This window comes from Rattus norvegicus, chromosome 18 (assembly GCF_021556685.1).
Source record: "Rattus norvegicus strain SHRSP/BbbUtx chromosome 18, alternate assembly SHRSP_T2T, whole genome shotgun sequence".
NCBI classification, from domain to species: Eukaryota; Metazoa; Chordata; class Mammalia; order Rodentia; family Muridae; genus Rattus; species Rattus norvegicus.
The window spans coordinates 29,318,253-29,342,954 of record NC_141551.1 but is presented as its reverse complement, the minus strand read 5'-3'; the positions used below and the strand labels follow the sequence as shown (position 1 = coordinate 29,342,954).

General features: G+C 41.8%; 4 protein-coding genes across 4 annotated transcripts; all 4 read right to left on the bottom strand.

Annotated features, from left to right (window-relative positions):
* Positions 1-1,994: 1,994 nt before the first annotated feature.
* On the bottom strand, positions 1,995-6,959 carry Pcdhb17 (protocadherin beta 17). The gene has a single exon (NM_001408905.2). The coding sequence runs from the start codon at positions 6,801-6,803 to the stop codon at positions 4,425-4,427; it is 2,379 nt and encodes a 792-aa protein (NP_001395834.1). The 5' UTR covers positions 6,804-6,959; the 3' UTR covers positions 1,995-4,424.
* A 1,188-nt stretch (positions 6,960-8,147) lies between these two features.
* Positions 8,148-11,557, bottom strand: Pcdhb16 (protocadherin beta 16). The gene has a single exon (NM_001404916.1). The coding sequence runs from the start codon at positions 11,284-11,286 to the stop codon at positions 8,887-8,889; it is 2,400 nt and encodes a 799-aa protein (NP_001391845.1). The 5' UTR covers positions 11,287-11,557; the 3' UTR covers positions 8,148-8,886.
* Positions 11,558-14,103: 2,546 nt separating this feature from the next.
* Pcdhb16l (protocadherin beta 16-like) lies at positions 14,104-19,057 on the bottom strand. The gene has a single exon (NM_001014804.2). It carries the CDS (start codon positions 18,372-18,374, stop codon positions 15,972-15,974), a length of 2,403 nt encoding a protein of 800 aa, NP_001014804.1. The 5' UTR covers positions 18,375-19,057; the 3' UTR covers positions 14,104-15,971.
* Positions 19,058-19,954: 897 nt separating this feature from the next.
* Pcdhb15 (protocadherin beta 15) lies at positions 19,955-22,763 on the bottom strand. Its single transcript, NM_001432602.1, has one exon. The coding sequence runs from the start codon at positions 22,627-22,629 to the stop codon at positions 20,227-20,229; it is 2,403 nt and encodes an 800-aa protein (NP_001419531.1). The 5' UTR covers positions 22,630-22,763; the 3' UTR covers positions 19,955-20,226.
* Between the last annotated feature and the right edge of the window lie 1,939 nt (positions 22,764-24,702).

The window sequence follows — 24,702 nt, the reverse complement described above, 5'->3', positions numbered from 1 at the left end:
AAAGTAATGATATTGAGAACTCACAAAATTAAAGTACACGGGTAGCACATATATGTTTAATGATAGAAAGCAATTGGAAGAAACTCAGTACGAAGTTCTAGGAAATGGCTAAAAAATCTATCCCTGAAGAAAGAGAAATTGATGTGTTTATCTAACAGAATAGCATTCACATTCCAGATTCAGAGAAATGGGAAGATTAAAGTTAATCTTGAGATGAATAAGTTATAAATTGAGGCTGTAATTACAGTAATGTTGAATTCTCTGTTCTCAGTGTCTACAGAGATAGAAAAGTCACTCGTGGTAGAGATTTGAAGAGATCAGCAAACTTTCTCAAGTCTTTGACATCTAAGTCATACTAAACAAAAGTAGAACTTACTAAACAAAAGTAGAACTCTAGATTTAGATTTTTGAGTAGTGAGACTTCAAATCTCTTCTCAAGCATCAGTTTCAGACTGTAGAACACAAGTTGTGTTGTTGGCACATAATCTCACACATTAGTTAATACCGAATTCTAACCTAAAAAGTGTGAAAGCTCAAATAAATTCTTATGCTTAGTGTTGTGGCTCTGCCTAGAAAATATCTCTGCCTTACCATGGTAACATTGAAATGAAGTCTTGTCATCCACACCTGTTCAATCACAAAAGGTTGACACCCGGTGCTTTAACTGCAGAATTCTTCATTATGAGAAGAGCCAAAGACTACATATTTGAGAGGCTATCTATAACATGAAGTAGAAAGGCTCAAACCAATATCCACAGCCATAAAGATAGTTTAGTGAGTAAAAACTCTTTCTGTGCAAACCTGGATCTGATTTTAATCACTACTATCCATGTAAAAAGCAGATGTAGCACTGCACATTTTTAATCAAAGCACAGACAGTAGATACAGACAAAAGAATCACCAACACACACACACACACACACACACACACACACACACACACACACCCCAATACAAACTACAAAGCAAAAAGAAACAGGAGGAAATGCATATAGTTAGATGGAGGAAAATGTCTCTGGAAATGTCTGATCAATATCACCAGAAAAATGAAATCTAAGAAAAAAAATGCTTACTTACATCTTCCATGATTTTTTGTGTTTCAAACACATGTACCCATTTCATGTTAATAACATTTGTATGGAGTATTTTAGGATTGTCATACAGTTGAAGGCAGGTACAAGATAGAATGAGGCCTGTCACTGGACGAGAAGGAAGGATTGGTGAGAGAAAAGTTCAAGGGAAGAGGAGGAGACTGGAACAGAAGGAGACTGGAGACTGGAAGCGATGGGAGAGAAGTCGCAGAGAGAACATGGAGGCTGACATTAAGATTCCACTCTGTGTATTTACAGGTTGTTATGAATGTTCTTAAGGGATGGATATGCACAGGGCTTTGTATGTTTAGGTGGGCAATTATATCTTATCAATTGGATCAGAGGTTATTGTTTTGTATGATCTTTCTTGTAGTGATTGAAGTTTAAGAGAGTGTTTGGCAGCTAGAGACACTGAGCTGCCATAGAATTGGGATGTGTGTTTCTGGAAAGATCTCTACCAGATATCTTGGGGTACTGCGGTGCTGGATCTAGTGGGGTAAAAGATGCCCCCCCTTTTTTATAATTTTAGAGTAACAGAGTATGTATTCTTATTATAAGAGAAATGATGGGTTAGAACTGGGGCATAATAGGTTGTATATGCCTGTAGTCTTAATAAACAAGAGGCAGAGTCAGGAAGATTGCAAATTGGAGGTTACTCTGACTATGTAGTTGAGACCCTGATTCAAAGTTGAAGAAGGCAACAAAACAGAGACTTAAGTGACCCTTACAAACTATATAACTTTGGTAAATTTCTCAACTTCTGTGACTCACTCTCAATTTTTAAAATGACAATATAATACTAATAATACTGTACAGCAATATCTCCATAATATAGTCTAAGGGAGTAAATAATAGATAGGAAAATATTACAATTCCAATGCATATTGTTCAAAAAATCTCAAAAACCTTTTAAAAGTATTTATCTACCAAAAAGCAAGCTTACAAATAAAAACTGAATGATTAAAAGAACAGTGCAGGAAAGTAGAACAAGGAGCAAAAAGAGCAGTGGAAATACAAAATGAAATGCGATTAGAGTCTTATAGAACTCTTCCAGTCAGTCAAATATTTAATCAAATTTTTAGAAAATACAAGAAAGAAATTATAGCAAACTAAAACGATTTTTTTCTGAATTGAGAATCTCAACATTGACAGGATACATCCTTGTGAACTGGTTAAAGAAATTGTCACAGCTATGGTATTATCAAACATTTCCAATGTTTCCAGAATGAATGGGAAAAAATTGCAAAAATGAGATAGGCTTTAGAATGGAATTGTTTTTGTGAAAATAATTCTACACAATTAAGAAAAGTAAGAGTGCTTTTTAACATTGAGGAAGAAAATTTCAATTTATACTTTTATACCCAGTTAAACTATCAATCAAATGAAAAGATTGCTTCACTATGTAAAGTGTCAAAAGTTGTTTTTTGCCTCCTAAGAACCTCTGTATCTATTTTAATGAAAATTTCTGTCAATCAAGAAAGAAAGTAAACTCAGAAATGATACTGGGTCCTCTAAAAGGTGGGCAATGTGGAAAAAGTATTAAAGCATGACTGCTATAAGGTAAGCAGTCTAAAAGAAGACCCATGAATGAAAACTCCCTAATACATAAACACAATTAATTTGTATCTCATATATTTGAATATTTGAAGGCAAGAAGTTAATATTCAAGTAGAATATCATGTAAAAAACAGTAGTGAGACCAGAGAGTACAGCTCAAGGTAGCCCACTGCTTTGTTTGATCATTTAACCTGGAAAGAGAGGTGCAGAAAAATCACTAGCGGTAAATAGAAATTAATTCAAATCTAAAACAGCAACTATTAGCTCTGGGAAAACTGTTTCCAAGAAAGAAAATGTAACCATACTGTGCTACTAAGTACATACATAGGGAACCTGTACAGGTGGACATTATATTAGTTTTACTTTAGGATGGTACTCATCTAGGAGGCTTTGAGTTTGAGCCTAGAAACCTACAGAAACAATACTGATAACATTTTAAGATGATTCTACAAAAAACCTAAGATATGGGAAATGTGTACCTTTTGAATGTGGGTCTATTAAAGTGAAGTAAGAACTGCAGAAAATGGGTAGCACATAGAAGTTGACTGTAAAGATGAGGCAGTTTAAACACATCATCTGGAAGTAGATCAAATTTGAAGGACAACTGTGTAGAAAGGGACTGGAGATAAAATTTATTTTCTCTGTAACCTTTAATTTATTTCAATTTTTAAATTTGACAGTTTTAAAGTTTCAATATAACACGAAAACTATATTTCTGACAGCCCATCAATATTGCCACACAAAATTTAAGTGTTCTCAAATTTGTTGATTTTCGTGCACACTATAGCATTGTATTAGCATTATATGACAATACCTGTTGCATATGTCACCAAGAATGAACATAAAAATTTGCTCTTGCTTGGTGGTGGTGACACACAAGTTTAAGCCCAACATTCTGGCAGCAGGGGAAGGTGGTTTGAGTTTGTGGTCAGCCTGGTCTGCAGAACTAATTCCAGGGCAGCCAGGTTTACATAGAGAAACCTTGTTTTGAAAAAAAGAAAAGGAAAGAAAAAGAAAAAAGAGAAATAACTTTCAAGGCAATAAAATAGCCATGTTAAGAAAGCAGCATGGGATACTTGCTTGGAAAAGGAAGGGAACCAGTGGGACAACAAGGGTTAGGAATGAATAAGCCCAAAGCATGACACCATGTGTGCAGAAGTCATTAATCAGCAAGCTGGCACAAAAATTATCAGAACACTCAAAATCACAAAGATGTCAAGGGACTTGTAAGGGTGGAAGGGAAGTAATACGTGTTGCGAGGAGATTAATCAAGAGGTTATAATAAACAGAATGCATGACACAGATGCATGAAACTGCCATAAACGAAGTCAGTGAAAGTTAGAAGAATATACAGATTTAAAAAGTGAGTATAAAGCATGCCTGGCTCGATGGTGGAGCATTTTCTTAGCACGCAAAAGGCTTGGTTAATGCTTAGCAACAGAAGAAAACAAAACAATAACAACAAAACCCCAAACCTCAGTTTTCTTCAATGAGAAATAAAACCAAATTATCATGCACTGTGAAAGAATTGAAAAAAAAAAAAACCTCAAATTTAAAGTGGCAATACTCCACTAAAAAGAAAGAAAACAAAGGCATTAAAAAAATCAAACAAAAAACTCAAGCATGAAACAACCACTAAAGTACTAAAGTAACATGGAAGTTGAAAACGAAATTAGTTTTGCTGTGTAGCAACTACTGTACAACTAAATTAATATTCCTATGGCTGTATTTTATGATAAATGCAATAAAATGTTGCTCAAAATTAAATTAGAAAGTTCAAAATGTGGGCTTTTCATCACTATTGTCCTGGGGACCATAAGCATGAACTTGAGGGTAAATCGGCTTCAAGAACTTGAAATCACTGGTACCAGAGGAGCCTCCCATCAGACACACCTCATATTGGTAGCTCTGGGACAGGGTTCCTGTACCGCTGACGTCCACCAGGTGGTCCGGAAAGTGACCCTCCGGCACAGAGCAGCCACCCAGAGAGGCTGCCCTGGCCCTCCTGCACAGCCTCACCCCCACGAACAGCAGCACAGACAAGAGGAAGAGAGAAGACACAGATGCCAAGGCTATGACCAGGTACAGCGTGAGCACATCCTCTTCCCCTTCAGTGGGGTTGCGCGACACATCAGGCAGAGGCAGGTAGGGCTGGGAGAAGCCATCCACTAGTAGCACTTGCAGCATGACACTGGCAGAGCGTGGAGGATCCCCATTGTCCTTGACCAGCAGCAGCAGCCTGTGCTTGGGTACATCGCGTTCACTCAATAGCCTGGTGGTGCGCACCTCGCCATTGTGCGCCCACACACTGAACAGCCCGGGCTCCGTGGCCTTGAGCAGCTGGAATGACAGCCAGGCATTCTGGCCAGAGTCTCGATCCACAGCCACCACCTTGGTGACCAGGTAGCCTGGCTCTGCGGTCCTGGGCAGCAGTTCTGTGTAGGGCGCTGAGGCATTCTGCAGTGGGTAGAGCACGAAAGGCTCATTGTCATTGTCGTCTAGAACCACCACCCGCACCAGAGCCTGGCTGTTGAGGGCGGGCGAGCCTCCATCTGTGGCACCCACGTGGAACTCGAAGGCCTGAAGGGCTTCGTAGTCTAATGCCCTGAGCGCGAACAGCTGCCCATTGTCAGCATTGATGGAGATGAGCGAGTCGAGGGCCAGCTGCGGGTCTTGGGGAGGCAGCAGTGAGTAGGTGATGTGGGCATTGGAGCCTGAGTCTGAGTCTGTGGCACTGATGGTGCCTACGTGCAGGGCAGGGCTGTTGTTCTCATGGACGAACAGGGTGTAGGAGGTCTGGGTGAAGGCGGGAGCGTTGTCATTGATGTCAGACACCTGCACTGTTATAGTGTGCTGGGTTGTGAGCTTGGGTGTGCCCAGGTCTGAGACAGTGATGGTGATGTTGTACTCAGCTATGCTCTCTCTGTCCAGTGCCCCTTCTGTCATTAGGATGTAATAATTGTCTACGGAGGGTTTTAGAAGGAGAGGCAGATTTTCTTGAATGTAGCAAACCATTTTTCCATTCTCTCCAGAATCTCTGTCGTTAATCCTAAAAACTGCCAGTACGGTTTCAGGAGAGTTCTCAACAACTTCGTTGACAAGTGATGACATGATCAGTTCAGGGGGATTGTCATTAATGTCTAAAACCCGAACCAAAACCGTACATCTTGCTGAAAGTCCCCCACCATCAACTGCTTGTACATTTAACTTATAGGACTTTATGAACTCATAGTCAAGCAAGGCTCTGAGTGTGATTTCTCCAGAGAAAGGATTGATTTGAAAGGTTGCTCGAATATCTTCAGAAGCATCAAAAAACGAATAGGATATTTCTGCATTGACTCCGGAGTCTCCATCTTCTCCAGTGACTTTAATGACAACAAGACCTACTGGACTGTTTTCTGGAACCTTGGTTTCATAAAATTCTTGGGGAAACTGTGGGGCATTATCATTGACGTCCAAGACCACAATATGTATAGTGGCTGTTCCAGACCTTGGCGGAGACCCGCCATCAAGTGCTGTGAGTGTTAAACTGAACTCTGGCTGCTCCTCCCAATCCAGAGCTTTGTCTAGCACAAGCTCTGGATATATCATCCCATCATCGCTGTCATGAATGGTAATATGAAAAAAAGTGTTGGGACTGATGGTATAGTTTTGGATGCCGTTCCGTCCACCATCTGAGTCTTGTGCTCTTTCTAATCGAAATGCTGTCCCCACAGCTGTATTTTCTGGTATTTTTAAAATCATCTTTTTGTCCTGGAATATTGGTGAGTGATCATTTATATCCAGAATTCTCAGCTCAGCCCGGTAAATCTGAAAGGGGTTATCCATTAAAATTTGGAAATACAGCATGCAGGGCTCTGTGGAGCCACATAGCTTCTCTCGGTCCAGTTTCTCATTTGTGAGCAAATCTCCAGTGTGAGAATCCAGAAGCAAGTGCTGTTTGTTATCATCAGAAATCACCCTAGTTCTCTTTGCAGCCAGCGTTTCCACCCCTAGCCCCAGATCCTTTGCTAGATTCACCACAAATGATCCCCTTTCTGTTTCCTCCATCACTGAATAACGTCCAAACTCAGAACCTGCCAAACACAGTCCCCCAAACAGGAAGAGAAATACCACTTGCCTTTGTCTGGGGAAGCCTGATCTTCTGGCTGCCATTGCTTCTTCTTTTCTTACTACAGGTCTCAGCCACAGCTTCCAGCAGTCGTACACCTCAGAAGTTCCACCTGACTGGAAGGATCTAGGATATACTTTTCCTTTTTCAATCGTCAGGAACCTCAGCTTCCCCCCACCCACAGCGGTCAGGATTTTGTTCCTTTTTTTTTTTCTTTTTTTTTGATTTCTAGCTCAGCCTCTTTTTAATTTCCCTTGCATTTCTTTAGCCTGCAGCGCCACCATGTGGTACCAACAGATTTAAAATGTCTGTATCCAGTTTTTGTGTCCATACATACATCCTTATGAAATCTTTCCTGTAGCGTGTTGTTTGGTCTCTCATTTCTCCTTTTGTTTGATTTTTGAAAATAAGGTTGCGATAGACACCCATTCATACTGGTTCTTCACAGCCAGCCTCATGGGTGGGGAAGTTACAATTTTAACCGTCGAATAAAAGGTTTGTAGAAGTAACTTTGTTTTAATGCTGCATTGAACTCCATGCTAATTTTATTTAATTTCTGGCACCCGGGTCACGCAAACAAAGGGGAAAATGTGAGCATGCCTTCTGATGACACATTTCGTAGTTCTGGAAACAGGGGTACAGGAACACAGGGAATGTGCAAAAGAAATTTGTCTTACACATTTCTCAGAAAACTTATTCCAGCTCTAACACATTCCCTAAACACAAGCACCCCTTTGCAGCCATAACTGAGCAATCAAGCTGCCCATCTCTGTGCCCAGTATCCCCATGACTGTGACTTATACACCTACTCTGTTTATTATGTAAATAGCATAGCTTCTGGCTTTATAAGACTCCACCTTTCCTTCTATATGTGACCAATTTGGACAGGAACTGTCCCTTATCTCTGGTTGGAAAATCATTCAGTCACTACTATTTATTCAATCAAATAATGTCTAAATGAACTGTAAGGAGGACAAGAAGCAGCCTTTAGCACCTACCATTTGAAAAATCACACTATTTCATTTCTTATGCTTTGAAATTTCTGTTGCTTTCCTTTTATTTGTCTTCTTAAAAGAGTCTTCATCTACAGAGCTAAAGAAAAGCCTTACCTTTGTTTAAATGTCCCTCTTAATAAAACATAATATGATCTATTTATTGTGCCTTAAATACAGACTGGAACTATGACAAACTACTGCACATCTTAACATTATGAAAGCAAAGATATACTGATAAAATGTCTTCCTCAAATTGTTTTATTCAAAGGCCTACAACGTTCTAATTTTCCCACTATAAGCAAGTGACATAGATTAAACCTTAGAATGTGTGTAGGAAAATGATTAGAGAGCCCAAATACCATCTCTGTTGCATAGAAAAATCATACGATCTACTTGAAGATAAATATACACTGTTTATTCAAAAGACTGTGGCTGGATTGTAAGACGTCAAAAGTTTAATGCCTACCTCCTAGTTTTCACGAAGAATTAAAAGAAAAATTGAAAAACTTCTATTTGATGCCTTAGAATGCCAAAATTGCCTTGATTCTCAAAAATTAAGACACATCTACACGATCTCAATATCTTACAATACTACTCTTATTTTTAGGTTAACTAGATACTTGTATTACTTATGACAGAAATAGATTTTTAAATCAAGATATATAAACAAGGAAACAAAACTGTAAAATATTAGCATAGCTTAAGACAACAATTATATATAATAAAATCAAAAGTGGCAATTCAATGAGACTGTCAGTATAGAAAGGAAATACAGAAATACCAACTATTATATATGTAAATAATGCACAATACAGCATTTTAGTAATTCAAGAAGTCTACAAACAGAACACTTACATAAAACAGGGAGAGATAATGAGGAAGAAAAACAAAGTGGTAGAAAAGTTTTAGTGAACACATAAACTGCTGATAAACCCTTTTTGTTTTCTGAGACCTCATGGAAAATTCTGTGCGACAAGTATAAGTAAAGCCAAACTTGTAGCTTTAGACATGACCCTGAAAAAAGATGGGTAAAGTGAACATTAAAATCGTTGCTAGCTAGCTACATGTGAACAGACTTTAGTTAATCAACAAGATGATATTTGGAATTAAATATCTGTAAAGTAGTTTTCTATTAATGATGAAACCCAAAACTATTCTGGAGTGTGGAATTTCCCTCTATTTCTTTCCCAGAGCACTGGTGCAGAGAGCTAGGCAGAACTGGCTTTAAGAAGTTAAATTCGCTGGTCCCAGAAGAATCCCCCATCAGACATACATCATACTGGTAGCTCTGGGACAGGGTCCCCATACCTCTGACATCCACCAGCTGGCCAGGAAAGTGGCCTTGAGGCACAGAATAGGCACTCAGAGAGGCTGCCCTGGCCCTCCTGCAGAGCCTCACCCCCACGAACAGCAGCACAGACAAGAGGAAGAGAGAAGACACAGATGCCAAAGCTATGACCAGGTAGAGTGTTAGCGCATCTTCTTCTTGTGCAGGGTCGTGCGCCACCTCTGGCAGAGGCAGGTAGGGCTGAGAGAAGGCATCCACCACTAGCACGTGCAGAGTAACACTGGCAGAGCGTGGAGGATCTCCATTGTCCTTGACCAACAGCAGCAGCTTGTGCTTGGGTGCGTCGCGCTCGCTCAGCAGCCTGGAGGTGCGTACCTCGCCATTGTGCGCCCATACGTTGAACAGCCCGGGCTCCGTGGCCTTGAGCAGCTGGAATGACAGCCAGGCATTCTGGCCAGAGTCGCGGTCCACAGCTACCACCTTGGTAACCAGGTATCCAGGCTCTGCCGCCCTGGGCAGCAGCTCAGTGAAGGGTGCAGAGGCGTTTTGCAGCGGGTAGAGCACGAAGGGCGCATTGTCATTGTCGTCCAACACCACCACGTGCACCAGAGCCTGGCTGCTGAGCGCGGGCGAGCCTTGGTCTGTGGCGCCCACATGGAACTCGAAGCCCTGCAGAGCCTCATAGTCTAGCGCCCTGAGCGCGAACAGCTGCCCGTTGTCTACATTGATGGAGATGAGGGAGTCGAGGGCCAGCTGTGGGTCTTGGGGCGGTAGCAGCGAGTAGGTGATGTGGGCATTGGATCCTGAGTCTGAGTCTGTGGCGCTGATGGTGCCTATGTGCAGGGCGGGGCTGTTGTTCTCGCGGACAAACATGGTGTAGGAGGTTTGGGTGAAGGAGGGGGCATTGTCGTTGATGTCTGCCACCTGCACTGTTATGGTGTGTTGGGTGGTGAGCCTGGGTATGCCCAGGTCAGTGACTGTGATGGTGATGTTCAATTGCTCTCTTTCTTCCCTGTCAAGTGCTCCCTTGGTTACTAAAGTGTAAAAGTTCTTTCCTGAAGATTTTAGAAGAAAGGGCAGGTCTTCCTCGATGGATGCAATCACTTTTCCGTTGTTCCCAGAGTCAGGATCTCTAACACTGAAAACAGCCACTACCTCATCGGGGGAATTTTCTGGGACTGGGTTGGTTAGCGCAGATAGCATCACTTCTGGGGCATTGTCATTCACGTCCACCACCTGCAGTAACAGAGTGCATTTTCCTGAGAGACCTCCCCCGTCCGTGGCCTTGATAACCACTTCATACGAAGGAATAGTTTCAAAATTCACCTCTTTTCGTAGGCGAATTTCCCCGGTTACAGGGTTTACCTCGAATGTTTTGCTAATATCTTCTGAGGGTTGCGAAAGTGCGTACAAGACTTTCCCATAGTCTCCACTGTCTAAGTCATTGGCTGAGACTGTGAGTACCAGAGAGCCGGTTGGACTGTTCTCGGGAGTTTGCACTTGGTATGTTGGCTGCTGAAACTCGGGTGCATTATCGTTGGTGTCCACTACTTCAATGAGGACCTGTGTCGTCCCAGACCGGGGAGGAGAGCCACCATCCAAAGCTGTCAGCGTTAACCTCAGCTCAGGTTCCTCCTCTCGATCCAGTTCTTTCTCCAGCACCAGCTCTGGGTACTTCCTGCCATCACTGCGGTTGCGGGTTACAACCAGGAAATGAGAGTTTGAGCTGAGCCTATAGGTCTGGATATTGTTGATATCTACGTCTGAGTCCAGAGCATTGTTTAAAGGGAATGTATTTCCCCGAGCACTGTTTTCTGGTATCCTCAGTATCATTTCTCTTTCACTGAACACTGGAGAATAGTCGTTTATGTCCGTCACCCTCAGTTCAGCCTGAAATATCTCTAAAGGGTTTTCCATTAACACTTGGAAATGCAGAACACAAGGCTCAATGGGGCCACACAGCTCCTCTCGGTCCAGTCTCTCATTTATGAGCAAATCTCCAGATTGAACGTTGAGCTGCAAATGCTCTTTGTTTTCCTGGGAAATGATCCGAGCCCTCCGGCTGGATATCTCTGCCAGCTCCACCCCCAGATCTTTCCCAAGATTTGCCACAAAGGAGCCCCTCTCTGTTTCTTCCTCTATGAAATAGGGACCCAGTTCTGCCCCTGCCCCAGACACACTCAGCAAAACAAAGAAAGCCAGGACTTGCCTTTGTCTCAGATTGCGCATCCATGCAGCCTCCATGGCTCTTTCCTCAGCTTCGCAGTAGCTTCGCAAATGCCCAGGATCCTGGCAGCACTATCTCACAGTCCAGAACGTCACAATCAAGCCTCCCAATAGAATATTTAAGGTTTCACACTCGCCTGTGCTTTGGCTGAAAAAGGCACACCTTTTGCTTCTAGGCGGTGAGAAACTGGCCCCGACAGGGGAATTACAGAAGCAATTTCTATGCCCTGTCTTCTTAACCTGCAGCGCCACCGTGCGGTCTCATGGAGCCTTACATTTTCAGATTTTAAAGCAAAATTCTCCAAGACGTGGACTAAACTATGTAACATGGCTCACTGGCTTCTTTTTCTAAATTGCTTTCATGCGTATGGACAAAACACTGAGGTGTTGTATGAAAATAAGAACAAAAATAAATTATCACTCATGGTGTTGAGTAGGTAATGCTGCCTATGTGTCAATAACCAAATTAGATAGAATTTTCAACATTTAACCTGAGAACACAAATCGAGGGGTAAAAAATATCTCAAAAATAAAATCGGGATAGTTTTGCACGCACATATTTTTCACCATATACACTACAGAGTAACAAATGACTAGACAGTGTGAAATTTCAACTGGCGAATCCTACCGAACATAGACATGATTTATTAAAGTACGAGTGGATTGTTTCTTCTCTTCAACATCCAAAGGGGAAAAATGTAGGTTTTCCCAATGTTCAACTTCCAGAAACTTACTTCACAAATAGACATGTATAGACCTGGATTGATCCTTATATTTGGCATGAATAATGTCCGTGTTTTGGGATATAACATATACATTGGGATATAATATATCCATTTAAAAGTATACGGTTTAGAGCCTTTTGCTATATAAACAATGTGATGTGCCCATCATCCAGGTCAGCATATATCTTACACCAAAGAAGAACCTTGCATCCTTTAACTCTTATTTTCCCTTTCCCTTATGCAGAGCCTACAAGAGTGATCAGTCTCTTTTTCTGGTGTCTACAGACTTCTCTATTGTGAGCTTCCATGACTAGAGTGACAGAATGTATGGACTTCCATGGTTAGCTTTCTTCCCTCAGCCTGACATTCCTATGGTTCATCACATTCTAGCATGTGTCAGATTTCACTACTTCTTCTGGTTGATGCAGGCTCATATTTATTTGGACATTTAGAATATTTCTACCTTTTGCTCTTCTGAATATTATTTCTATGAAGATTTATGTACATATTTTATGTGAACATATTTTTATTTCTCTAGGAGCTGAATTGCTTACTGTATGATAGCTCTATGTTTGCCCACTCGAAAATCTGGCAGTCTGTCTGTCTTAAAAAAAAATGGCTGCAGCATTTTATACTTCGTCAGCTGTGTGTCATGGTTTCAGTATTATGACATCCTCCCCAAATCTGATTTTTTTTGGTTCCAGCCATCCTAGTAGGCTTGAGTGTCTTGTTGTGATGTTGCTTTGTGTTTCCCTGATGAGGGTGTTGTATTGTTTTTTTTTTTTTTCGTGTGCATATTAGCCACCGGTATATCTTGTTTGGAAAATAATCTATTCTGGTTTTTGCTTATTTTTAACTGGATCGTTCATCTTTTAATAACTTAGTTGTGAGAGTTTGAAGAATAGATCTAGATTTTAAAATCTATTTTAAAACAGTTTAGATTCTATATTGAATTTGGATTGAAATTGGATCATCTTTGTATTTTTGTTTATTCGTTTATATAATTTGAATTGAGTTGGAGTGGAAATCCGCTGTGGGCAGGACAGAAAGTTCAGTGGTAGAGCACAGTTAGATGTATGTATGTATGTATGTATGTATGTATGTATGTATGTATGTATGCATGTATGAAGCTCGGGGTTTGAACTCGAGTAGCACGCAGACACTGATGCCCTTTTCAATTCATAGTTTTTGGTAATGGCTCTACAAGTTTGTTAACTGGATTCCTTAAGTCGATGAGGCCTAAACTCTTGCTATCATAATTTTTATGTGCCTCCACTTGACAGTAGGTGGTGTTGATAGGCAGAAAATAGTCACTCAAATATGCCATAGAATCTCTAATTATATTATCTAATCAGCAAGAAAAACCATTGCAAACTTGATTAACTTAAAGATTCTTTGAATAGGAGATTATCCTTCATTGTCTAAGTAGGACATCTATCAAATCTGGATAAAGGACTTTTATTCAAAGAACATTTTCAGTCGGGGTCAGAGGGAGATGGTTATAGAAGCAATGCTCAGGGCTGTGAAGTTGAAGGGCAGTGCACCATGTGATGTGGGCAGCATCTAGATGATGGAAAAGACGAAACAGGTTCTATAAGGTCTCTGGAACACAGACTCCTGGTGTTAGCTCAATTAGACACTTTTTAGGCTTTTTATTTACAAAACTATGAGATAACACACTTTATTGTTTTAAGAAATTTCTTGTGAATTTTCTGACAGCAATAGAAAAACAAAATAGGACATAAATATGGATTGTTGTGTTGAAACACCAAAGACTAATAGCTTCTATATGAATAGTATTATTATTTTAGGTGCTAAAGAATTTCTCATTCAGTTCTGCTGAGTCATTTTTTTAAAAGCCAGGTATGGCTCTCTGATGTTTTATAGCATTATTTAAATGAAGGCATCAATGGGCATTGTTTTGCTAAAGATATAAGGTTAACTGTAACATAAGTAATTTGAAACATCAATTTCTACAGAATTTTAAGAATCTCTCAGTTATTTAAATTTGAAAATTCATCCAGAACATTGTTTTGTAATTTCTTTAAAATTAGTTTTTTGCTAAACCTCTAGAAAGCAATTTCTTTCAAACACACACACAATGCTGAGGTGAGCATAAAATATTAAATTTAATAATGGGCTCACTGTATATAAAGAATATAATAAGTAGGAGTTTAAAGATAATGACTGACGAGACAGATACAAAGTTCAATAAACACAAAAACAGAGTAATTCTGCTGCTCACATAGGACAGCTTGCTTCTGCAATAATGCATGTGACTCACTGAGTACACACGGGAATGTAATCAGGCTGATTTCTTCGTCATGAAGAGCAGTTGTATTGTGACCCAATTTTAATTAGCTTGTTGATTTTTGTGAGCATTTTGTTTTTTTCCTAAGCAGTGTGGTCACTGCTATAGAAAGAAATACAAACTATGAGCTAATGATCACATTTACACATGGTCATTTTATTCATGGAATGGGACGAATGGATTTATCTCCACAGGAAAATAATGCTACCAGGGTATGCCTGCCAGTCTAGCATATTACTAAGCACTGGGTCATTAGAATCAGGTAGCTTGGATTGTATCTCAGACTTTTCCTTTTGTTGCCCAGAATCATGACCAGTTAGTCAATGTTTCCAAAGAGCTCTCTGGCTAGTCTAGATAATTAAGCAACGAAGGTAGACATCAACTTCTGACCTCAACATACAGAGGCACCAGGGCATCTGCAAGCACGCATGCACCAACAGGCATGCATACACAACACATACAAACACACAAATAGATTCCATAGCGTAAGAACTGACCATAATATAAAAGCTAATATAATGTCACAGTACTTCCTTTATTTCTGAATTTAAAAAAAAGGTTTAGAAATTGGCAACACAGGGACTAATATGACAACTCTTGAGTTGCTAGGGACCATCTCTGCTACTTTAGCCCATCACTCCTATCCAGAGCCAACATGGGTACTTGTGTGTTCACTCTACCATGAACATCCCAGGAAGAACATAGCGTGAACAAAGGGCGAAATCCCTTTCCAGTTGAGACATTTCCATTTACAAGTGTTCTTGGGAGTTTGCGGTGGTAGATACAGAGATACAGTCCTTACTTGGCATGCATGGGCCCCCAAGTTTATCCTCAACTGAAGAGCTGTGCAAGGTACCACATTTTACACATCACCATAAGCTAGCCCTATGCCCTGCTCTATTTGCCAAAAAAGACAGTGAAAGTGTATTCCTTTAACTAAGCACACGACTGGCAAGAAACAAATGTGGAATGATAGAAAGAAGGGAAAAAATAAATATTGGCTGATGCAGTTTCTCTGACTGACAGATATTTAACAGAAGTGAAAACTCAGTGTTACTGCCATGCTCTTTCAACTTACCAGGTAAATAAAGGACAGCTTTCTGAAACCTCAACACCAACCAAAAACAAGCAAGCAAACAAACAAACAAAGTAGGAAGCAGTTTAAAATAGTGATACAAAAACTAGCAGGCTAATGAGGAGCCATGTGGCTATGAAAGGCTTTAAAAAACCATCAACAAAGACAGTCCAGTAGAAGCCAAACAAAACAAAAGGCAGACCCCCAGTACACCCTTCTTTCTCCTATCTGATTAGACCTCATTGTGTTTGAGCATTGCTATGTAGTGTGTAGTCAGTGGTTAACAAAGAGCGAGAGAACACATACTGAATTGCATCTGATTGGGTTAAACTGATTTCCCATTTTTTTCTCTTGTACATTCCCAAGCCACCTCAGAACAAAGGTTTATACATTAGTGACAAATTAGAAAAACAGGATTAGAACATTTCATCTTGCAGTCTGAAGAAAAGCTGAGATACTGCTCTAAAACCATGGACAGAATATCCTGAAAACAAGTTTTAAGCATTCTTTAAAAGTTCACATAATGGGTAAAGCAAGAAAAGTAGTTTCAGTTTATGACAAAATCTATTACACATGATGGAAAGCAGTTATTTTAACTGAATACCATTCCCCAGTCATTCCTAGAGTTGGGATTTTCTCCTATTTCTGGTCGAAGAGAATGGTCTTGAAAATTAGGTAAAATTGGTTTCAGAAATTTGAACTCACCAGTCCCAGTGTCTCCTGTAAGACACACCTCATATTGGTAGCTCTGAGACAGGGTCCCTGCGCCACTGACATCCACCAGGTGGCCAGGAAAGTGGCCCTCAGGCACAGAGCAGACACCAAGAGAGACCCCCCTGGCTCTTCTGCACATCCTTACCCCTATAAACAGTAGCACAGACACTAGGAAGAGCAAAGACACAGAGGCCAAGGCAATGACCAGGTACAATGTGAGCTCACTGTCCTCTTGTGCAGGATCACGCTCTACCTCTGGCAGAGGCAGGTACGGCTGAGAGAAGCTATCCACCAGCACTACATGCAGCGTGACTGTGGAAGAGCGTGGAGGCTCTCCATTGTCCTTGACCACGAGGAGCAGCCTGTGCTTGGGCACATCACGCTCGCTCAGCAGCCTGGTGGTGCGCACCTCGCCATTGTGCGCCCACACACTGAATAGCCCGGGCTCTGTGGCCTTGAGCAGCTGGAATGACAGCCAGGCATTCTGGCCAGAGTCGCAATCCACAGCTACCACCTTGGTGACCAGGTATCCGGGCTCTGCTGCCCTGGGCAGCAGCTCGGTGTAGGGTGCAGAGGCATTTTGCAGCGGGTAGAGCACGAAGGGTGTATTGTCATTATCGTCCAGCACCACCACGCGCACCAGAGCCTGGCTGTTGAGCGCGGGCGAGCCTCCGTCTGTGGCACACACGCGGAACTCGAAGGTCTGAAGGGCTTCGTAGTCTAATGCCCTGAGCGCGAACAGCTGCCCATTGTCAGCATTGATGGAGATGAGCGAGTCGAGGGCCAGCTGCGGTTCTTGGGGAGGCAGCAGTGAGTAGGTGATGTGGGCATTGGAGCCTGAGTCTGAGTCTGTGGCACTGATGGTGCCTATGTGCAGGGCGGGGCTGTCGTTCTCACGGACGAACATGGTGTAGGAGGTTTGGGTGAAGATGGGGGCGTTGTCGTTGACATCAGAAACCTGCACGGTGAAGTTGACTTGTGTCTTCAGGATGGGATTCCCCATGTCTGCAACAGTGATGGTGATGTTGTATTCTGCTACAGCCTCTCTGTCCAGCGGTTTTTGTGATAATAGGGTATAAAAGTTCTCCCCAGAAGGCTTTAGAAAGAAGGGCAGATCATCCTGAATGGAACAACTTATTTTCCCATTTTCTCCTGAATCTAGATCGGAAACGCTAAAAACTGCCACCATAGTTTCTGGTAAATTCTCAAGGATGGAATTGGTAAATGCAGACAGGGTAATCTCTGGAGCGTGATCATTCACATCCACGACTTGGGTCAGAATCGTGCACTTTCCAGAAAAGGTCCCAGCATCTCTTGCTTCAATATTGATCTCATAGGACTGAGTCTTTTCAAAATCAAGGTGTTCTTTCAATCGCACTTCCCCTGTCAAGGGGTGGATTGAAAATGTTTTGCTAATATCATTTGAAACCTGGAAAAGTGAATAGGAGATCTCTCCGTTGACTCCAATGTCCTTATCTGTAGCAGAGACAGTAATGATCAGAAAGCCGATTGGACTATCCTCAGGGATCTGCACCCTATAAAAAAGCTGCTCAAATTGAGGAGCATTATCGTTGATGTCCAGGACTTCAACGTGGACTTCCGTGGTTCCAGACCTAGGTGGAGAGCCACCATCCTGAGCTGTGAGGGTTAACCTGAGCTCGGCCTCCTCCTCTCTATCCAGTACTCGGTCTAGTATCAGTTCAGGGTATTTCTTGCCATCACTGCGTTTCCGAGTAAGCACTCGAAAATAGGAATTGGAACTGACCAGATAGCTGTCAATACCGTTTTGGCCCACATCCATGTCCTGAGCGTTCTTCAGAGGAAAGGTAGCTCCAGGAAGACTGCTTTCTGATATCTTTAGCGTGATTTCTTTGTCCAGGAATTCTGGAGAGTGGTCATTTATATCTGTGACTTCTAGCTCAGCCTGAAAAATATCCAAGGGATTGTCTAGCAACACTTGAAAGCTTAGCAGGCATGGCTCTGTGTGCCCACACAGTTCTTCCCTGTCCACTTTCTCATTTAACAGCAAATCCCCTGTCTCCTGATCCAACTGCAAATCTAGTTTGTTGCCTTTAGAAATGACCTTAGCTCCTCTCCTGGAGATTTCCAGCTGCCCAAGACCTAGGTCTTTTACTAAATTGGTTACAAAGGACCTACCCTCCTTTTCCTCCACCACAGAATAGCGTCTCAGTTCCCCTGCAGTCGTTAGAGAGAAGCCTAAAAGGAGAAAGGAAAAAAGAACTTGCCTTTGTCTGCAAATGAGCTTCCTGCTGGCCTCCATTGTTCTTGGTGGTACAGCGTCCTGGAGGATGTTTCAGTCGAACTATAAACTCCCCTGCTGTCTGGCACTGTAGTTATCTCACTAGATTCCTGAAAATTCTTTCAGTCCTTTTCTGAGGACTGAGACCTCCTTTCAGAAGCATCCAGTCCAGGCTCCTCTGGGCTTCCGGGGCTTCTGCAGTTTTTCCCCCCTATTACTGGATCCCCGACTGCCTTCTAGGTTTTACTTCCTTATCCTGCAGCGCCCCCTTGTGTTCTCACAGTATCGTAACATTTTGTGTAATAAAAATGGATGTAGAAAACCTAAAGCTACCTTTATCTGGCAGTGGGCAAGACAAAAGTCACACTACCTCTCTCATTGCTGTGCCTTCTTGGGCAGACAACTGCCTGAAGGCCACACAAGGGAAATGTCATTGCTGGAGAGTTTTTATAATGCTTATGGAGTTTGGGGCAAAAGATACACATTTAAATAACAACCTGGAAGGAAGAATACATGCATGAAATACATACACATGTGCACCTGTATGTTTCTAGTAACAGAAGATTTGGAAAATTATATACTTTTAGTGTGATGAACCACAGAAAGAGTACCTGTGAATTTTGGGCAAATTAGTTAACCTCTTTGCCTTAGATTCCTCATCTCCAGATGAGATAATAGTGCTTAGGTCCTAGAACTGTTGTGAATCCCCCCCCCCCATTTTACAAATGAGAAAAAGGAGTTTCTGGAGGGAGAGTAACCCAAAAATATACGGAAAGTTGATGTTAAGAACTTCTTATTTCTTCCCCCTTCTTCTCCCCATCTCCTCCCTTGGATCCTCAGACAGGTAGCCTTGGCTATCATAGAACTCTTTTGTAGACCAGGCTGCTTTCAAATTCACAGAGATTTCCCCCTGTATCTGCCTCCCAAGTACTAGGATTAAAGGTGTGTTTTACCATGCACACCACTCAACTTTTGTAGACCCTAAGGTTTAGTTAAGTGAGAGCTTTAATAGTAGTTGGGTAATAAATCCCCCAAGGAGGGATAGTCAGTTTATAAGGAAATAAAACTACAAGGTAAGAGGAGCATTGCTAGTTCTGAACACAGGAGAGGCTGATGAGCAATGCGAGTATGCCACATGATATCTAGCAAGAGAAAACAGCATAATGTTGTTGCCAAGTCACCTGTCTGGAGATGGACAGAACAATGGACCTCCCACATGTCAAGCCAGAAAAACAAACAGAAACAGTTAGGAGATGCTCTGCCAGTTAATAACTGTGGATCTGTGAACTTCTACTTGGTCATTATTGAGATACCTCTGCCCATTGACTTCCGAAATAAAGAAGGCAATAGGCTGATGCCTGTAGTGGCAGCACATTGAAAGTCTGGGGCAGGAAGATCAAAAGTTCAAGGCCACCCTGAACATGGACACAAAGAGACCATGTCCCAAAAAGTGATGAAATTATGTATGATGCATTACTAAAGAAACTTAAAAATCTACATAATATGACCTCTCAAAATGTAGGATATATATATATATATATGTAATTTCAGTAGACACAAAACATAATTATAAATGAAAAATTTAGACAATGGAAAACAAGTTTAGATCATCTCTACCAAGATTTGTTGTTTAATAGATTGCAATTCAACAAATACTTAAAAAAACAAAGAGAAATTAAATTAAATTGGATATATCACACAACACATGCATTTCATACTTTAAAGAAAAGGTTCTTGAGAATAATAATGGTATTCTTTTTTTGTCCTAAATTAGTTAACTTCAAGATGTTAGATGTTAACATTACATCATTCTTTACACAACAAGGGCATAGTTTAAATTAGAACTTCATCTATGGGCAGAAGGGTATAGTTTTTAATCTATTTCTCTCCCTGTGCTTTCAGTTAGATAGTTAGGGGCAATTGAATTTAGGAACTTAAATTCACTGGTTATCGCTGACCCTCCAGTAAGAGACACCTCATACTGGTAGTTGTGGGACAGGGTTCCTGCACCGCTGACATCCACCACGTGGCCAGGAAAGTGTTCCTCAGGCACAAAGCAGACACCTAGAGAGGCCGCCCTGGCCCTCCTGCAGATTCTCACTCCAATGAACAGCAGCACAGACACCAGGAAGAGAGAAGACACAGACGCCAAGGCAATGACCAGGTAGAGTGTCAGCGCATCTTCTTCTTGTGCAGGGTCGTGCGCCATCTCTGGCAGAGGCAGGTAGGGCTGAGAGAAGCCATCCACCAGCAACACATGCAGGGTGACACTGGCAGAGCGTGGAGGTTCTCCATTGTCCTTGACTACCAGCAGCAGCTTGTGCTTGGGCACATCGCGCTCGCCTAGCATCCTGGTGGTGCGCACCTCGCCATTGTGCGACCACACACTAAACAACCCGGGTTCCGTAGCCTTAAGCAATTGGAACGACAGCCAGGCATTCTGGCCAGAATCTCGGTCAACTGCCACCACCTTGGTGACCAGGTATCCAGGCTCTGCTGCCCTGGGCAACAGCTCTGTGCAGGGTGTAGAGGCGTTCTGCAGTGGGTAGAGCACGAAGGGCGCATTGTCATTGTCGTCCAGCACCACTACACGCACCAGAGCCTGGCTGCTGAGCGCGGGAGAGCCTTGGTCTTCTGCGCCCACGTGGAACTCAAAGGCTTGTAGGTCCTCAAAGTCTAGCGCCCTAATAGCAAACAGCTGCCCGTTGTCAGCATTGATGGAGATGAGCGAGTCGAGGGCCAGCTGCGGGTCGTGGGGCGGCAGCAGTGAGTAGGTGATGTGGGCATTGGAGCCTGAGTCTGAGTCTGTGGCGCTGATGGTGCCTATGTGCAGGGCGGGGCTGTTGTTTTCTCTGACAAACATGGTGTAGGAGGTTTGGGTAAAGGTGGGGGCGTTGTCGTTGATGTCAGAAACCTGCACTGTTATGGTGTGCTGGGTTGTGAGCCTGGGTGTGCCCAGGTCGGAGACTGTGATGGTGATGTTGTATTCAGTGTAGGCTTCTCTATCTAAAGGCTTTTCTGTTACCAGAGTATAGAAATTCTCCACAGATGGCTTCAGGACGAAAGGGAGATCATGTGCAACGGAGCACATGGTTTTCCCATTGTTCCCTGAATCTCTGTCTCTAATTCTAAAAACAGCAACAACCGCCTCTGGTGAATTTTCAGGAATTGGGCTATTAAGTGACGACAAGAGAAACTCAGGTGGGTTATCATTTACGTCCATTACCTCTACAACCACAGTACATTTCCCAGAAAGTCCACCACCATCTCTGGCCTGAATAGTTATCGAATAAGTTTGAATTGCCTCGTAATTGAGTTCGCGTTTAAGATAAAGATTGCCAGATGTAGAATTGATTTGAAACGTTTGGAGAATTCTTTCAGTGGCATAAGAAAATGTGTAGGTTATTTGACCATTACTTCCTGTGTCTAAGTCCCTAGCAGACACAGCGACAACCAAGGAGCCAACCGGGGTGTCTTCAGGTGACTGAACTTTGTAAAGTGACTGCACAAATTGAGGGGAGTTGTCATTTATGTCCAACACCAAGATTCGCACCAAGGCTGTCCCAGATCTAGGTGGAGAGCCACCATCCAAGGCTGTGAGAGTTAAAGTGAATTCTGGTATTTCTTCTCGGTCCAGCATTTTATCCAGTACCAGTTCAGGAAAGATAGTCCCCTCCCCGCCATCATTCACGTGAATGTGGAAATAATCATTGGGGCTTATGGTGTAGTTACTCAGGCTGTTCGTTCCCACATCGGAATCCTGTGCCCTCTCTAAGAAAAACGTCGCCCCTGGCGTGGTACTTTCTGATATTTTCAAGTGTATTTCTTTGTCTAGAAATACTGGAGAATTATCATTTATATCTTTGACATGTAATGCAGCACGATAAATCTGAAATGGTCTTTCCAACAGCAATTGGAAAGTCAGCACACAGGGCTCTGTGGGGCCACACAGTTCCTCTCGGTCCAGCTTCTCATTAAGAATTAGCTCTCCAGTAAGAGGACTGAGCAGTAAAAACCGTGTGTTCTGGTCTGAAACAATTCTAGCTTCCCGGGCTGACAGTTCCCCCAGCCCCAACCCCAAATCCTTTGCTAGATTGGCTAAGAAAGTGCCTCTCTCAGTTTCCTCTGCCACAGAGTACTGAAGCTGTTCGGCGCTAGCCCAGGACGCTCCAAGAAATACATAAAGAAACAGCACTTGCCTTTTCTTCACAGCTTGCTCCAATCTGGACTCCATTCTTTCCAAGACTTTCAAAATAAAACCCAAAATTCCTTCCATTTGGCCTCAAACAGCTCCCTGGAATGCCTGCAGCTGGAATCCTTAGGAATGACTTGGACACTAGCAATTCCTGTGAAAAGAGAGAGGTGCCTTCTCCCCGGGCTTGCTACCGCTAGCTAGCTATATCATTTCCTATGGCTTTGTCGGAAGTCTGGAATATCCTTTGTGCATCCCTTCCCCTCCCCGTTCCTTCCCTTTCCTCTCTTTAGCCTGCAGCGCCACCTTGCGTTTTGCGAGTGCTATTCTTTCTCAAGAATAGAACAGACCTTTTATCTTGGATTAAAAGCATTCCGCACAAGGGTTTACATTTAACTCGGATTCCCTACTAAAATTTAAGACAATCTGAAAACCTCTTGCTTCAAAAGTTGATAGTAAAGACTATAAAAGAGAATCAAGCCTCCACCAAAAAGTCAAATATTGTGTTATTTCTAAGTCACTAAACAATAATAATACAAAACTAGGTTTTTTTCTTCAGTTTCTTGTGAATGGACAATTCTTCCACTTTAAAAGTCTTCACTCTTCTATAAGACTTCATGCTCCATAATTTTCACACTTAAGCAGCCCTAAGTACTATATATTGGTATTAATGGCCAAGATCTCTAATACCCAGTGAATGCTCTAGTATTGCCAGTAAAAGTAGGTCAGACTTGTATTTGTGGATGTGCTTCTATATTTCATCTTTATGGTTTTTTCCATCAAGAATGCTTTCTTTTTTCCCATCAAGAATGCTTTCTTTTATTTTACAAAAATGTTTTTTTAAACATTTGTTTAAATCATCCACGAGTTATTTAGCTTATTAATTCTTGAGTCTTTAATATAAATTAAACTTATCCATGATGGATTAATTTCGATGCACAAGTAGACTTAATATGTCAATCTGCTTTTAGGTTTCTCTTTATGTTTATGTTTAACTTAAATGGTTTGCATAGTTGGTTGCCATCATAGCCTCATAGGATGGAGAGGAAGCCTTCCATCTTCTTTTAAAGAACAGGACAGATGGAGTATATTGTTTTCTTCTACATGCTTAATTTTCCTTTTAGATTTCCCAAATCTGGTGCTTTCATTAGTTGTAGATCTTCATCTTGTCCATTCTGTCCTGGACTATAAGTCTGCTCAGAATTCTTTAAGAACCTTTTATTTAATGAAAGCTATTTTCTACTTTCCAAATTTTTTGCATTATTTATGTTTTCCTATTATTGTCAGTGATGTCTCCTTTTCTATCTACCTCCTGCTTGGAATGAGGCTTGTAAGAACTGCAGGTTATTGACAGTTTTAACATCTGTGCTCTTCCCAAATAAAATGTAACCTTCATCTCAATACAACAACAACAAACCCGTGAACACCAAAAGACATAAAATACAGTGAGCCTGCCTTCCTCTCACCTTCTCTGTTTCTTAGTTACTGTCTCTGTCACTGACTTTTAAAATATGTCAGCCTCAGACATTATCAACTGGGTCCTCTGTAAGCAGGGTTATATTTGAAGTCCTTTATGTCTCTTTTCATTTGCAATGTGTTAGGAAAATTGTTGTGTAATAATTATGCTTCCCACCCTCATTTTTGACATTAATAATTGCCTTGCTTTTTCATTTTCTTTATCAATAATAGTTATCCATATCTTTTCATGATTCCAGTTACCTCCCAATACAATTCCACACATTACTGTGTCTTTCAAGATACTAGTTCCCCTTTCAATGGCATGGTTGGTTTCTACATCAGCTGTCACATGGCTCTGCTGTCACATGGCTCTGCTGTCACATGGCTTGGCTGTCACATGGCTCTGCTGTCACATGGCTGTCACATGGCTGTCACACAACTGTCACATGACTGTCATCTTGGAACTTCTCATTATTGCCATCTATGGGATTCTCTGACTTTTATTCTAGTTAAATTTCCAAGTTGTAGAATATTTTTGTACTTTCTGTTTTTCTGTTTACTCATTGGCTTTAAGAAATGACTGAAAAGATGATGCAGTGTCATGGGACTCACGGGTAAGTATTCTGCAGTATGCCAATCCCTCTTGTCACAAAGATTCAGACTAGAGCCCTGTTGTTTGCTCTACTCGAGACACGGTTG